This window comes from Drosophila pseudoobscura, chromosome X (assembly GCF_009870125.1).
Source record: "Drosophila pseudoobscura strain MV-25-SWS-2005 chromosome X, UCI_Dpse_MV25, whole genome shotgun sequence".
NCBI classification, from domain to species: domain Eukaryota; kingdom Metazoa; phylum Arthropoda; class Insecta; order Diptera; family Drosophilidae; genus Drosophila; species Drosophila pseudoobscura.
In genome coordinates, this window is record NC_046683.1 from 33,488,919 (window position 1) to 33,505,281 (window position 16,363).

Consider the following 16,363-nt stretch of genomic DNA (forward strand, 5'->3'; position numbering starts at 1 on the left):
AACCACTTTTAAATTTTTTAATATGTTTAAAGCAGCTGTCAGCTGTCGGATGCTACAGGGGGATAAACGGATGTTGTGTTGGCTCGTCACAACTGTAGACTCGGAACGGGGCACAGGCGCCTCGCGTTCAATGGCTTGCCCTGGATCCAAGGCGACTGTGCTCCGCGTCATAGGATACAGGTGGGCACGAGCAAACCGGCACCCGCCGTAACTGTACACACCGTCGGAAGTGCGACTATACTCTCCCCGTGGGGGCGGCTGGAAACAGGTCCTGGTACGGTCATGTCTCTGCCAGGATGCTGGCTAATTGTAGTCGGGCGGAGAGAAGGAAACTATCAGTGAAATAACCCCAATATCCCAAATCTAAATATACAAACAAAAAACACCGCACTCCTCCTAAAGTGCCGGAGGGAAAAGACCATCCCTCTACAAACGCATCTGGGAAACCAGTGCCCAAAAAGACGGGGAAGGAGACTAAGTCGGTCCACCGTCTCGAGGCAGCAGGCGCTGCGAAGAGATTACCGAAAAGCCAATTGGGCCAATCCACGTCGGGGGGACCCAAGGGCGACCCGGTTACTGGGGTGGCGGCCATGCAGAGCGATATCGCGGCTGGCAGACCCGTTGGGACCGGGGACCCCTTGACAAAGCTGGCAAGGCCACAGCCAAGGCCCCAAGCAAGCGGCAACGCTCGGCGGAGGACACCGCCACACAAGTCCAACAAATCCAAGTCGAAGAGGACGAAAACACTGAGACGGGCAGATTCCTCGGGACAAATGGCACCTCGTGGAAAACGAGCTCCAAGACCGCTTCCTCTAGGAGTTAGAGGAAAATGGAGGACCACCGCCCAAGTGCGAGGACGCCGGGTGGCACCAGGGCAGGGTGAAAGCCATCGCCTGACAAGATACTCGCTCGGCGGCCCTCTACGCGAAGGCGGTAGCACCGCTCAAGGAGGTCTACTCAGGAGCCCAGCTGGTGGCCGTGAAGTGGGAGGACATTCCCAGCAAGCCGAGGGGCAGAGCGTGGGTCTCGGCGAAGCCTGCAGAGCCGGATAAGATTCTCCGGATTCTGCAGGTCTGCAGCCCCCACCTTCCCACAGCCGATTGGAAGGTGGCCAAGGTGAACGAGGAGTCGGTTAGACTTCGCCACGACACGGAGGGCACTGTGGACTACGGCTACAAGAAGGTAGTCATAGTACCGTACGACATAGTCCGACTCTAAGGGCTTGCAACCGACGGTCGAGCCAGACCTGGAGCCCCGGAGATCCCTAGCATGGAAATGAAGCCTGTGTCTGTGTCGTTATCGGACGGGGCATCAGTGGTGTCGGATGACATCCTAGATGGGTCCGTGTCAGACGTGAGCGGTCTGGGTAGAGATCTAAACCACATCGGGGTCGGGGAGGAGCTGGACTCTTCGGAGAGCGACCACGACTAGACAATGGTGGAGGTGAACCTCAGGAATGTCACTGATACTCCTGTAGATGAACCTCCACCATTGTAAGGCAGCATGCGCTGCTCTCCTGCTCCACCTAGCCAAGGGTGGAGCCGACCTAGTCCTCATTCAGGAGCCCTGGATCCTCGAAAACAGGGTCAAACCTACGTAGCTGACACCGCAGGTAAAACTTGCACCTGCATCCTTGCAAAAAGAGATTTGCACTTATTTTTGCTCCCAAATTTCAGCAATTAAGACCAAACAGCAGTGAGCGTCGAAGGCCAGGGGTGCTCACTGAGAATCTGCACCACGTACATGGGTCACGACCAACCAGACCCCCCTTCACAGGCGCTCAGGGCGCTAATCACAGACTGCGAGGCCAAGGACACTGGCCTAATCGCAGGGTGCGACGCCAATACATCCACTGCCAGTGGGGAAGTACTGACACCAACTATTAGTGACCACTCAGATGGTCCCATTAAATAGGGGGAATGATCCCACCTGATCATTATTAAAAACCGCAAGGAGGTCCTGGACCTCACACTTGCCTCTCATGAGTTACATGGGAACATCGTATCCTGGAGGGTCCTGGAAGAGCACTCCTTCTCGGACCAGTACGTGGAAACCGTATTCTCTTTTTCACTACCGAGACCAGCTCAATTCCGGAACCTTAGGCGGATAAACTCGATACTCAGACCACCTCTGTCGTGTTCTCCCTGAGACTCCACCTGAGGAGGAGATTTCCATGGAAGCCACGACTCATCTTGTTAAACTATTTACCGATATTTACTCATTACCTGCAATGAGGCGCTGGATAAAGCCTCGCGCTTGCGAAAAGTTCTCTCGAAGACTACACCCACTCTGGGCTACCTAAAGAATGCCGACCAATCATGGTCAACGTCCAGCAACGAGTCGCTAAATCTTCTCCTTAGCACCCACTTTCCCAACTGATTCACGCTGGACAAAAAGCCACTAATTGGCTCAAAAGGATATACGAGGGAATCTTCTCCCATGGATATATCTCGGAAACCTGGCTTCATACCAAAGTCGTCTTCATCCCCAAGGCAGGCAAGCCCTCGCACACTGCCCCCAAAGATTTCAGACCCATAAGTCTCTCGTCCTTCCTTCTGAAGACGATTGAACGGCTTTTGGGGATGCATCTCACGGTAAATATTTCGCCTAGTCTAATCTCAGACTCCCAGCATGCCTATCGGAAAGGAAGATCCACCGAAACGGCCCTACACACGATCACATCGATCATAGAAGCGTCCCTCAACTGTAAGGAGTACACCCTAATAGCCTTCCTCGACATAGAAGGCGCCTTTAATAACATCCTCCCGGTCGGTGAGCCTGATCGATCAGATGCTACAATGCAGAACGGTTGAGGCATCACTGGGGACGTCAACGTCCACCAGATTTGTCAGTAGAGGCACCCCACAGGGCGGAGTCCTCTCGCCCTTCCTATGGAACGTGGCAGTGAACGAACTGCTGCGGGAGATAGAGGGGGGTGACTGCCGCGTGGTGGCGTATGCGGATGATGTTGTTATAGCATTCTCGGGTATATTCCCGCAGACGCTGTGTGAGTGCCTGACAAGCACACTCATGAAAATGTCAAAATGGGCAGACAAATGCGGTCGAGGCGTCAACCCGTCTAAAACGGAATTGATGCTTTTCACTAGGAAGTACAAAGTTCCGGTACTGATTCCCCCTAGACTATGTGGGGAAGCGCTAGTTTTCAGCAGCAACGCCAAGTATCTTGGCCTAATCCTCGGCAGAAAGCTCGACTGGAAATTGAGCGTAGAGGACAGAGTAAAGAAAGCCACAGTAGCCCTCTATACTTGCAGGAAACCATCGGAGGAATGAGGAATGACCCCCTATATAGTCCGGTGGCTCTACACCGCCATCATACGACCGATCATGCTCTATGGAGTGGTGGTATGGTGGCCAGCCTTAGACAGAAGGACATGCCTCAACAAACTCAGCAGAGTTCAACGCATGACAGAGCTATGCATCACTGGCGGGCTACGCACTACTCCAGGGGAAGCCCTGGATACTGTGCTGGACCTCCTCCCCATAGATCTCATGGGAAAGAATGTGGCAACACTTTCCGCCCTCAGAATGAGAGAAGCCAGACTGTGGAAGGCGTCCGCGGTTGGGCACTCGGGACTCCTGATGAGACTCCCGCAATTACCAGAGAGGAAAGATTACTGTATTCCTAGCGATCACCTCTCGACGCCCTTCCAGGTATCAATCCCACCTAGGGAGGACTGGGAGATGGGCGAACCAGGACCTGCAAATGCGGTTCACTTCTACACTGATGGCTCAAAGTTAGATGACCGCGTGGGAGGCAGAGTCAACTGTAGCGAGCTGAACATCAGTCATTGCTTCAGGCTCCCGGATCACTGTAGTGTGTTCTAAGCGGAGGTTGAAGCCATCAAAGAGGGCATTTCTATCGTCTCCAAACTACTTCTAGACACGCCCTCAGTGTGCGTCTTCTTGGACAGCCAAGCAGGTATTAAAGCTCTAGGCTCAATATCGTCGAACTCAGCGACAGTGAATGACTGCCGCAGGTCTCTGCACGAGATCGCAGAGCAGTTAGATCACTTCCTAATATGGGTCCTCGGCCACAGGGACATCGAGGGGAACGACGCCGCCGACGAGCTAGCCAGGCAGGGTACTACGATCCCTCTCCTATCGGAGAGGGAGCAGGTAGCGATGCCCTTGGCTACGTGCAGGCTCCTAACGCACGAATTGTTCGAGCAAAATGCCAATAGGAGATGGCAGCAAAGCGTTTCCTGTAAAATCTCAAGACTGCCCTTTATTTGCAACAGCCTGTTCTCCACGGTTTTTAGGCATTGGGAAGGGGCACACGCCCATGCGGCATCACAACGGACCTTCTACAGGGCCAAGTGAGCTTGGGAGGGTTTATCCCTCCCCCAGGCTACCGCCTGAACCTAACCTAACCTAAAATATATTAAAAGACTTCATGTCTGTGCCATTCTGAAGGGTCGTCAGTTAAAAAACTTGGGCAATATAAAAGCGATCGAAAAAGGTAGCAGAATTAGGTCTCAGAAAATCAGATATTCTCTTTGTAGGCAAAGAGTCTTGAATGTAGGCAATTCTTTTTTTCAAAACTAGGCGTTTTGCAGAACATGGTCAACACAAAGGGCCAAGAGTTCCTTCGCCATTTCTCGTTACTCCATGAAAGCAACTCTATCGTCAAACAATGAAAGTGTGATATTTTCATCAGATAAATATCACAAATGCCTGCAAGTTTTTTTATAGGTGTACATTTTGCATATGAATTGAAAGTCCAGATTTGGAGCTTCAATAGCTAATGTTGACCGGAACCACTTATTTTATCGCGCAAATATATTTCTTCTCGAGTTGTTAACGTAAACTCCTCTCGAAAATATATATATGTTTTAAGGTATAAATCGCCTTAGACATCCAGCGAGCATGGTGCATTGGTCCAGGGAGTCGGAGACTATGACCTTTCGGAACCGATTCGAAAAAAATTAGAGTTAGCTCCAACAACTCAATATAATCAGTACGCGCATGAAGCTTTCTCGGTGGAACTTGACAGAAGTTAATTATTGCATTTCTTCTGTCATTTAAATGCGTTGTAACGTAATGATCAGTGATACCAAACCGAAGCTTGGTTTGTGCAATAGTGTTCCACACGAACACTATTTGACTTCACTGATTTCACTGATTTGATGTCTGCATGAGAGGTAGAAAAGGTTTCGGTCTAGTAGTTGCTCTAGACGGAATGCAGCGTCATTAAGTCGTCCAGAATTGGATGCAGTTGTATCAAAATAGGCTGCTTTGATTTTATCAACTATTCCCCATTCGGTCAACAAATTAAAAGTTGCGTGTGAAATGTCTACTCCTGTAGATGCACTTAATTTTGGCACTCCCAGAAGTTGTTCGCCTTCCATATGTGAAATAATTATTGGCAATCGTTAAACTTTGCCGTGCCCAGTCAGTTCGGGAAGCATATTACCATCCCAATGAACCACTGCTGACATCTGAGAATAAACGTGACTAACTTGTAAAATAATACGTAAGTAAATAACATAAAGTTATTTTACCAATATATTGCATATTGGGATGTTGTGTGTTCTCCTATTCATATAATATTCACTGATTTTGTGGCCTAAAGCTTCAGCTATAGTGGATATCAAATACATGGCTGCATTTTTAGTGATCCTCCACTTATCTAAACATGATAAAACTCTTTGGGTAAACCAATTTTTCCTGCCTCTTTTCGCTGGAGGCGGTTCAGTTTCGTTATCCGATATTTCCATGTCCAGATGCATCGAATAATCGCTGGATTCGCATTCACTTCCAGAATATGTTAGACGTCCTGAAGATATTGATGGTTTACGTAAAAAAATTATAAAATACGATCTCAGTAGCAATTCGCGCACTCTCTTTTTGCTTTCGGACTTGATCCGTTAGTTGGCGTTCACATTTTCGTTGATTTTTTTTTACCGAGATGGTGTCTAGTCCAGCTAAATGCCCTGATCTTTGGGTCTGGCGCTGCAGTTCAAGAAATGTCTTGTCCTCTTCAATTTTCATCATCGACATGGCATCTGCGTGTGCAATATCGAACCAATTGTTAAACTTAGCGCCAAAAGCAGCTTCCTTAGCTCTGAAAGAGTATATAGTTTTATTCTTGTTTTTTTTCTAAGATTTTTCCATTCGCTATATAAGTGTTGTAGCTTAGCCACACAGTGATATTCTTGACGCACAGGAACTCGCGCCTTTTCCCAAAAGACATTTTTTTATTGTCAAACGAACTTTGCTGTGATTGTAGAAAAATACACAGAGTACTTGCTTTATTGACGGTAGGTTAGGTTAGATTAGGTTGAGGCGGCTGCCGGGCTCGCTCGGAACCCGTCACACTTAGGCCGGTTTCGGCCCGTTGTGATAACGTTGTGATGTTGACGGTAACTTAGTTCCCAAAATTTGAGGAGAGTCGTGACCCAACAAAATAGCTTTATCACTAGAACGCAATTTCGCCATATTTACTAATTCTTTTTTGGCTTTCTCGCACAAAAATTTTGGAGGGAATAAATCGATTGACCGATTTTTCCATTGTTGGAATAAGTATCGTAAGCATTTTGATGACAATATAAGGCGAGAGCGGGAATTCGTTATTTTAATACACTGCATGTGTAGTTTTCACATTTGTATGAGAAGTTTAATGTTAACTATTTATTGTTGGCTTAAATGTTAACCAATTGGGCTGAAATTTTGGGGGCTGGATTATATTTTAAGGTTCTAAATCACAAACAAAAATCAATCCGATCAGAGCTATACTATAGCTGCCATAGGAACCATTGACCAAATATCGTATTTTTGAACTTTCAGGCCGAATCAGGCTGAAACTTTATATTTTATTGTTTTATAAAAAATGAAAATTTTTAGACCCTGAGACCTTTGAAAATTAAACTTGTAAATTAAATTCGGGCTATAATGCCGCAATTAACAATCAGTTTTTTATAGCAGATAGAACAACATCTATTTGCCCAAAAAAAAAAATCGGACAATAAAATTATGAACATGAAAAAGAAGTACGTTTTGATAAAAGCCAAAGTTGCGGATCTTCTTCAAATGTTTAAGTAGGACGACATCTTATTTATGGAAGGCTGCTACCAAATCGTAGTGAACATCGATATAATCTATTATTTGGGTTTGTGAAAGCAGCGATTCCGTTTCTTGGAATTGAAGGAGCAGAAAACGGAGGGAGCAGAAACGCAGAAAACATAAGGGATATCTTTGTTTTTATTATTTCGATATGAGTATTGTGAATTCTGCAGCCATTAGAAAAACAATATGTTGTCTGCTGAAATGCAGAACCTACTAATCGATATATGGCCGGAGAATTTAGATGATTTGTAGTATTATTTTTGCGTACATGGTACCGAAGCGGACCAAACCAGACAATCTTTAAGAGATTGTTCAGGAATAGCTGGAAGTCCATAAGGGTCAGCAGCAATCCCAGAAATGATTTAATCGTTTATATTTTTCTATTTCAATTCTATTTACAAAAAAAAATGACCTACTACCTACACTACCTCTCCAACCTGAAAGAGATAGCCTTACGTGAAAAGGATCTAATAAGATTGTGTTGGCATATGCTATCTCAATTGAAAACCAACAAAGGCCATGAAAATCATTAAATGTAAGAAGTAGAAATAGAAATAGATAGAAATATTTGCTTTAGTTAATATTTGTAATTGATCTGCCTCCAGCTCAGTAGCAAAAAAAAAATATAAATTCACACTCTGAAACAATAAAATAATGCCTGCTCTAACAAAAATTCGGAAAAAATGTATTAAACACCTCGTGCAATTATATTAATTCCATAACGCAATATGGTCGTATACATTTTCTGAAAAGCACGGGGACCACGAAGCCCGGCCCAGTCTATGCCCAGCTCTAATGCAATATTTTATCCATCTCCTCCATTCTCAAAACTGTTTGTTATTCAATGCCATCTTACTGTTCTCCAATATTCGGTGAGTTAAGGAGCTGGTCAAACTATTGGAGGTCTGTACTATTGACGTGTCTTTTATCTTAGTAACATGAACGCAATATGAGCAAAGTTGTTTATAATTAATTGTGTTGGAAAACCTTACAGGAAAAACATGTTTACAGTATTGGACTCAGTTCGTTTCGTGCCTAGATGTTTTTGCAAATTAATGCACTTAATCAACATTAGCCAAACACTAATTGAACAGATTCCTTAAAATACAGATAAACATACGGAATACAACTCTATGGACTAATGTACATATATTAGATAAAGGCAGATGAATCGATATAGCCATGTCCATATTGTAGACCCGCAGTAATTCCTTGTCTTTATATGCTTAAAGTTCATGCATTTATACATTCATATGTATTACCTTATAAAATATGAAAACAAAAAACGTAACTAATAAAATTAAAACTCACATAAACTTAGTGGTTTGTGATTACGACAATATGATACAAGGCATGTACATAAATACACATACATAATTTTATAATGGAATGATTTAGGACAAGTACATACAAATAAGTAGCTTTGTTATATAATGATGTAAGCACAACAAATATTTTACACATCGATAAAGACAAAGGGACAATGAAGGAGAAAGAAACCAGAGTAACCTTTTTGTACTTTTTTAAATAAGTATTTAAAAATTAACTTAAATACTGAAATTTGTCTATTGTATGTACATTTGGGTCACGCTCTTGCCTTAACCATGATTTTTTTTGTCTGAATTTGTATGTGTGTTTGACTTTCTGGTACTCTACCTGTAACAAACGGCCAGTGTTGCAAAACTAATGAAGACACATTTGACGATAACTGTTAAAATGATGACCATGGTTAATGTGCTGATCCTATTTTGGTCTGAGGTTCCTGCAAATGGGGGTTGCGTTTTATTTGGAAATTAAATTAAATTTGTTAATATGCAGAAATTTTGAACCCCAATTAAGCATTTGATTCGTTAATACAATGCAATTCGAAAGTTTCTGAAATCCGATTAACGTTTCTATGGATTATACATACATATGTTGCTAGTCGAGTAGACCGACATTATCGGGCGTGATACAGATGCCAAGCCAACCGAATTAAACTGAATTGACGCTTTAGATCAACTGTAGTAGCGCTACTAGAGATTTCGTTAAACACACTGATAAAACACATTTCACTTTTATAAAGCGTTACAGTTTTAGAAATGTTATTGAATATCTAGTTTAGCTGTATCAGCATAGTTTAAGACTTCAAATTTTTTAATCCCTTTAATCCTTTATATAAATAAATTCCCATTCGATGTCGTTGTATGAAACCAGCTCAAGCTAACAATTGGCCACCTATTTTTTCTAACAATTTAATTTTTTTCTAAGTTTTTAGTTCGTTTGATTGTTTACTTTTAATGGTGTTAAATCAATGACAAAAAATAAAATAAGATTACAGCACTAAAAAGTAAGCCGTGGAAGTAAGGTGTGAAATTAATGAAGGTACTGCCGGTCCATCGTTTGGTCAGCAGTGGACAACCGATCTGATCTGCTTAAAAATACTGCTGCACTGTTTCTTTACACATTTCTTAGAAATTCTCTGGCTAGCAAATCAATTCGCATTTTTTTTATAGTCAGGCTGGCTCCGGTTTTTACTTTCCTAATATTTTTCCGTAAGTAAACGGGTTTTTATATAAAAAAAAACGAATCTTAATTACAAAAAGAAAAAAAATGTATTTACAGAGCAACAACACTTTACGTTTTCGTCCCAGCTGTCACAATCATATTGGGTTTTCGGAAAGTTTAAAATTTTTTTTTTTGCCTAACAGCCTAAATTGCATGTAACAGCTCAATTTGTGCTCGTAACATACTAAATTGTGTGCGTAACATAACAGGGTAAAGACAACTGTTTCCCGCCACATTTAATTCGGACCGCAAAATGCACATACATAAGTGTAACAAATTAATTTTATGATTTTAAAACTGTCGCTTAGTTCTTAAATAATCTCAGCACGATGAAATTCTGGTGGATTTCATGAAGGAAAACCCAGACTTGGCAAGAGGTTTCGTGAAGGGCGACCGAGCTATTGTCGATGCCAAGTGGGCAGAGATTTGCGGCGCTCTCAATGCTGTTGGGCTGCCAATCGGTTGGTTTGGCCAATCATTGGCTTGGAAAAAGGTATATGTTGCACAGAAATAGAAACACATTATTATAATAAATTCGATAATTTCAGGCTTGGTCAGGCTGGAAGACAAACATCCGCAAGAAGCCGGCCAAGAACAAATTGGAAGTTCAATCTACAGGCTGAGACCCCTACGTCCAGCAAATGGTTGGGGAATCGGCGTATAAAATGGTGTAAGGAGTTGGTGCTCCAGCGTATGGAGCTCTCCCAGCACGAGCATGGTTACCGACACTGAGGTTAACTAAATAAATAAAAATAACATTTCTGAAAAACATATTACAATGGCCTGAGCCTGAGTTCATTTTAAGGATTGCACTTTTGAGTTACTATAAAAAGATATCTTTCTTTAATTGCTAATGAAAACCTATAGAATAAAATAAACAAAGACCAACATTTCACAAAATTATTTTTTAGATACTACAACTCTGTGCTACAATTCTCATTGTTATGCGTGAGCGCCGAAAAAGGTGTCCGAAAATTTCGAAATAAGATCCTGTGTAACCTACGGATTTTATGGAGGACTTATCAAATCTAGAGTTTTCTGTGACACACCAGTATTACTCAGTAGTTTTATCACTCTTTCATCTCAATTGTATATTTTAACCAATGTTTTGTAAGAATAAGAATTTTAAAAGTCAAAATAAAAAGTAAATTTTCCATAAGTTTAACTTCCTTGTCCATAAGATTTTCAACTTTTTTAATTTTCTATTTTTTAGAGCAGTGACTTTTTGTATCCAGACTTCTGTAAAATGTCACTGTTACAAGTGTATTTCTAAATTTCGCCCCGCTTCTTTACGACCCCACAAAGGACGAAAATCTTTGGAATCCACAATTTTGAAGATACGAGAAAATTAAGAACGCTCAATCATAGAGAATGACCATATCTACCAGATTGCCGAATCTGGATCAGATCGGATCTGGGGGCGGAAGTGGGCGTGGCGAAGTTTTGAATTACGCTTGTAACAGTGACATAGCACAGAATTCTGGATACAAAATGTCGTTGCTCTAGCTCTTATAGTCTCTGAGCAATATGCGCTTCTAGGATCGGACAGACGGTCAGACAAACGGACAGACAGACAGACATGGCTCTATTGACTCGGCTATTGACACACATCCATTTTCACCAAAAATCGTATATACATTATCTTATATATATATATTTAGGCAACAAATTGTATCGCAACTTTTTCATGTGTGCGCTATTGTGTACCGCTCTATGAGTGCAAGTAGAGTACGCGCGCACATTAAACAAAACTTCTACTTGCAAATTTTGGATTGATTCAAGGCTTTTTCAATATGATTCATTTGATTGACAGTTCAAAATTTACTTTAAGAGGGAATTGTAATTAGACACTTTTAGTACCTCGGCATTATTCTCCAAATTTGATCGAAAAAGCGCAAAAGCAGGGTGGACTTTTGGAGGTCAGATTCGTCTTCAGTAGTGGAAATAGTATAAGAATATTCTTGTCCGATCTTTGAATCATTGTGCGTGTTGACCAGTGTAATCGTTTTTTACCCAACTTTTTGTTTAGGAGATTAGAAAATCTGAGAAAAACACGGGAGCACTTAAAAACGAAAACGGAATGTTTTTGCCAAAAAAGCAAAAGTAAGTGAAAACCAGATACTACCTGACTATGTTAAATATTGATATTCCAGCGGATCAACGCCCGAGCCCTTTGCAATATACTCGCAAACGAGTGTGAAAAAAATGAATGAAACATTTTTGTATCGCTAAGCACTCACAAACGAGCTTGCAAATGATATAAAAAGGCTCGCAAAAATATAGCGATCACTATTTTTTGCGACTGTCGTAACCGGAGCACTCACTGCCACAAACTGAACGACATATGAATAATATTCCTATCTTTTCGAATACCCGAAAGATTGCGAGAGTTGGATCGGGTTCAGTCTCGCATAATCACTCGTGTGCGATATTATTGACGAGCGTTTGGTTTGCTGGGATGGTACAGAGAATCTACAAATATGTATATGAACACAAAAAATTATTTAATTATTACACACTGTTCATTCATTAATAAAAAATTCGTGTACTTGTACATTTCCTCATCGTAAGAAATCGACAAATTGATTTTTTTTAGTTAAATGATTATATAACGATTATTTGTATCTTTCGCTTACGGAAAATCAAACGTATTCTATTTTTCGAACTTTACACTTTCTAATTTGTGCGAGCCTGTAGATTTCGTTTCCTTGAGTTTAGTTTCTACAAGTACCAGGTACTTAAAGATAAATGAGTATAATGAAGATGCTATAGTCGACGTGCCGACTAAACATCAATTACTTCAGATTTACTTATTTTTACACAATTAGGCAGGCTCCGGTTTCCACTTCACTAAACATTTTCGGATGAACTTTGGAAAACGCAAAAATTGGTACTCCCATTTTCGTAAAACGTAAAATTTTTCCGCTTTCAAAACGGAAACATTTCTATAACTGAAATGAGAGGTATTCGACTTTGGTATCAACAAAACGAATCTTAATTGCAAAAGCAAAAAATATATGACTTATTGATGTATTAACAACAAAGCTCGCAAAGAACGGTCAACAAAATAGAAAAAGAGCACGCACACACGCTCGCTGACAGAACACTTTTTGTCTCTCGCTTGTGTTATCTGTTTTATGTTTTTGGTTGAGCCGACACACGATCGTGTCTCACAATAAAAACTTAAAGAGACACTTTTGATCAAACGCTCACAGAAAAAGTTTCAGGAGATGGGCAGCACCAACCATTTTGCCCCAATAATATCTGAAAAAACGATTTCAAACATTAAACATGTACAGTATTGTTTACACATATACATATGTATAAATTTAACAATATATTAACCACTAACAAATAGTTAGCAATATTTTATGGCAACGTTTTTCATTCACATAGGCAAATGATCGTTGCCTTAGGCATCACGAAAGCATGCATGCATATGTAAAAGAAACTTTTTTCGTTAGCTCGCGATAAAATTCCCAGTAAAAAAAAGAGAAGTGAAAAAATCAGTCTTTGCTTGAGCAAGAACAGAGCAAACAGGGGAACAACATTTTGCATTGGAAAGTTGGAAAAAATACATAGATTGGCATAAATTGGCGCAAAAAAAAAAAAAAAAAACAGTACAAAGGTGCGCCTAACAGCTCAGATAGTTCTCGTAAGATACTAAAAAAATAGCTAAGTAAAGACATCTGTTTCCCGCCTCATTTAATTTGAACTTATAAATTTAAGTGTAGGAAATTATCTTTGAGGTAATGTCCAGATGGGATGGAACTTTCTCCAAATTCATTTTGGCAATATGGTTGTCGGTCCGAAATGGTTTCAAAATCAGAGAGCTTGACTATTAGCAGGTGTTGCATCTCAGACGTCTCATTTCAAATCGCTTGCTTTAAGCCGTCGTTAAAACATCCAATCGAAAAAAGCCATTTTTATCACGCCAAATATTTACGAATCAACCAAGTAAGCTTTTTTTTTTCCGAAACGATAATAAAATAGAACATATCGGAGACAAAATTTGTGAAAACGGGACCACAAAATGCAAAAGTAAGTGAAGACCGGAGCCTGCCTGAATATAAAGTGGATATGATAAATATGGAAAGGGAATCGATATGAGATGAAAGTTTTCGGATTTCAGAGCCTTGGACATTTTTTAATGTTAATTAATAAAAAAAAACAAAGACTTAAGATTTATATGATTCAAAAGGTTGTTATCTGGCTTCAATTTCTCTGCTGTTATTGGGTTTCGTCGGTGGACGTTTGACTATGCCTATTTGTATTTTTCAATCTATATAAATAAATCGATTTTCATAGAGTTTCTTATACAAAACGCTAAGTCTATTAAGCGGCATGATTACCATTGTCATACAAGTAATCAAACCAAATTTTATATCGAATTGTTGTCACATTAATTAGGATTTGTCAACGTGATTGACCCGCAAGTGTGATTTGGTTTGGCTACACTAAATCGGCTTTGTATAGATGGATAGCTTAGTATATATATATATATATATTTTTTTTTTTTGTTACTGTTTGCATAGGATTGGATAAATTCAATCAAGCTTAGTTAGTTCAAGTCTCTCCCAGCTGGCGCAAGGTAACGCAAATACGTTGAGGTAAAGTGCCGTTGACCTCTACGCCCTTCTCTTACCATATGGGGTTTCTTTCTTTTCCATTTTTATTGTATTCTCCGGTGTTGGCAATGCTTCAGTTGGCAGTGCTGTGGTAAGGAGAACGACAGAACTACAGTCTGTGCCACCCCAACCCATGTCGCAAAAGCAGCGATTTGTGTTAGTACAGACCTGCAAAAACAAATGCCAAGTGTGGTCGTCAAAATGATTTGCTAGTGGTATACTTGTGAAACACCATAAATAAGTTAATGTGTATCTATATAAGAGTAAGTGAGCAAAATCCGCACTTTTCTTTGGTTTAACTTACGCCGTGTTCTGAGCACTCTTGACCCTGTTTATTTGTTGGGCACTTAGTTTGATCCACATGAGGAAAGAGACTGACACAAGTTTGGTTCAGGCAGATTAAATTATCACCGCACGGTGTTCCATCTTTGACTAGACCATGTTCAGGGTAGTTGTTGGAGCCTACTTGTCCGCTGGTTGCCCTGAAAATAAAAAAAAATACGTTAAAGGATTTTATTCTAGCCATACCTGCCATACCTGGTCACTTTATTTGCTACGCACTTGCACTCGTACTCCTGTCCCTTGATAGATATAATGGTCCGTGAGTAGAGTTGGTCGATACCATCGTTAACAGGTTGTCTTTCACCATCCTTACATTGTAAAGTGCCGCATTGAACATTCCTGTGTCGAAAAAAAAATGTTAACATTGAATAATTAGCTAAATGTTAAAAATTGCTGCCTAAGCACCAACAAAAAAGTTATTCCCTAAGGAATATTCATTACTCAATGCACTATAAAAACAATCCTTACTTTTTCTGATACACTTGGGACTCCGAATCAAAAAATATAAATCTTTTTATACCCTATACTCGAAGAATATAGGGGTATATTAGTTTTGTGGTGGAAGTGGATGTATGTAACTCCCAGAAGGAAACGTTTCCGACCTCATAAAGTATATCTATTTTTGATCAGCATCAATAGCCGCGCCTGTCCGTCCGTCTGTCCGTGCAATACTGCATATTTGCAGAAAACATCGCTGCACGACGAGAAACAAAGATCTTAGTTTTCAAAACACAACAATTCAATCTGTAGACCACTTGAATATTCGTGGAATTGTTTTCGATAATAAATTTAACTTCATACAATTAAGATTACTATTACAATCTAGAGCTCTAAATTTTCAAATATCCATGTTAATATAGTTATCACAAGAGCTCATATCCTTGTCAAAATCGACTACGGATTTCCGGTATTCGGATGGAGCGCAAATCCAAATTTAGATAGCCTCTCCACTATAGAATCTGTCAAAAATTTAAGCTGCCACAATAAAATGATTGCCGTAATTCGTACATACTCCCAGGCTCATCACCCAGATCTCAAACCAAAGACACTGTGAACATTGGAACCAATTCCTCCACCGATACAGGATGTTTTTGCCAGAGTGGTTCACCCACGATCTATCCAGCAAAATGTACAAAATCAAAATGGACCATATTCATGCGCCTACGTATCGGTCATACAAAATTGACTAATGAACACCTGTTAACCGGCAAAACCGCACAACGTTGTTCCTGCGGTGAAACTCTCTCAGTTTTAGATATTTGTACAAAATGTTCAAGGATAAGAAAATAACTCTTTAAAGATAAAAAGCCCTCAGCCTTTCTTGAATATAGATTATGCTCGAATCGTTTTTTAAGTTAATATTTTATATTAGCTTTAAATTTAATAATATTGTGAGTTGCTGCGGATACCGAAACTCTACATTTATACACGACACTTAGTCAGTATGGCTTTCCTCCGGCAGACGCCGCTAATATTAAACGACACGACAAAGAGTGTGTGCGAGAGAGACAGAAAATCAGTCTGAGCGTGACGTCGGGCGCTGCGTAGCCACTGCAAATTGATTTGTTCCTTTTGGGTATAAAAATTATCCGATCTGATCCAAATTCAGAAATCTGATAGATATGGTTATTATGTATGATTCTGCGTTTTTAGCTAGTCTCTGAGATTTAGGCGTTAATGTTTTACTCTAAGCAAAGCCGGCTATGCTACGTGTGTGTTGAGAGAGACAGGGTGAAAAAAAAATGAAATTGTTTTCTTGA

General features: G+C 40.7%; 1 protein-coding gene across 15 annotated transcripts in view; it reads right to left on the reverse strand.

Annotated features, from left to right (window-relative positions):
* The window catches only part of mmd (disintegrin and metalloproteinase domain-containing protein mind-meld), a 557,313-nt gene that overhangs the window by 183,384 nt on the left and 357,566 nt on the right, over positions 1-16,363 (reverse strand). For 14 of the 15 annotated variants that reach the window (XM_033383140.1, XM_033383136.1, XM_033383138.1 and 11 more), the window contains 3 exons: positions 14,823-14,942; positions 14,566-14,743; positions 14,279-14,429 (listed from right to left, as the gene is read on the reverse strand). In XM_033383140.1, the coding sequence (XP_033239031.1) occupies positions 14,279-14,429; positions 14,566-14,743; positions 14,823-14,942 (449 nt within the window). Of the gene's footprint in view, positions 1-8,742; positions 8,849-14,278; positions 14,430-14,565; positions 14,744-14,822; positions 14,943-16,363 lie in introns of all 15 variants that reach the window. The other variant, XM_033383137.1, reaches the window with a different exon arrangement.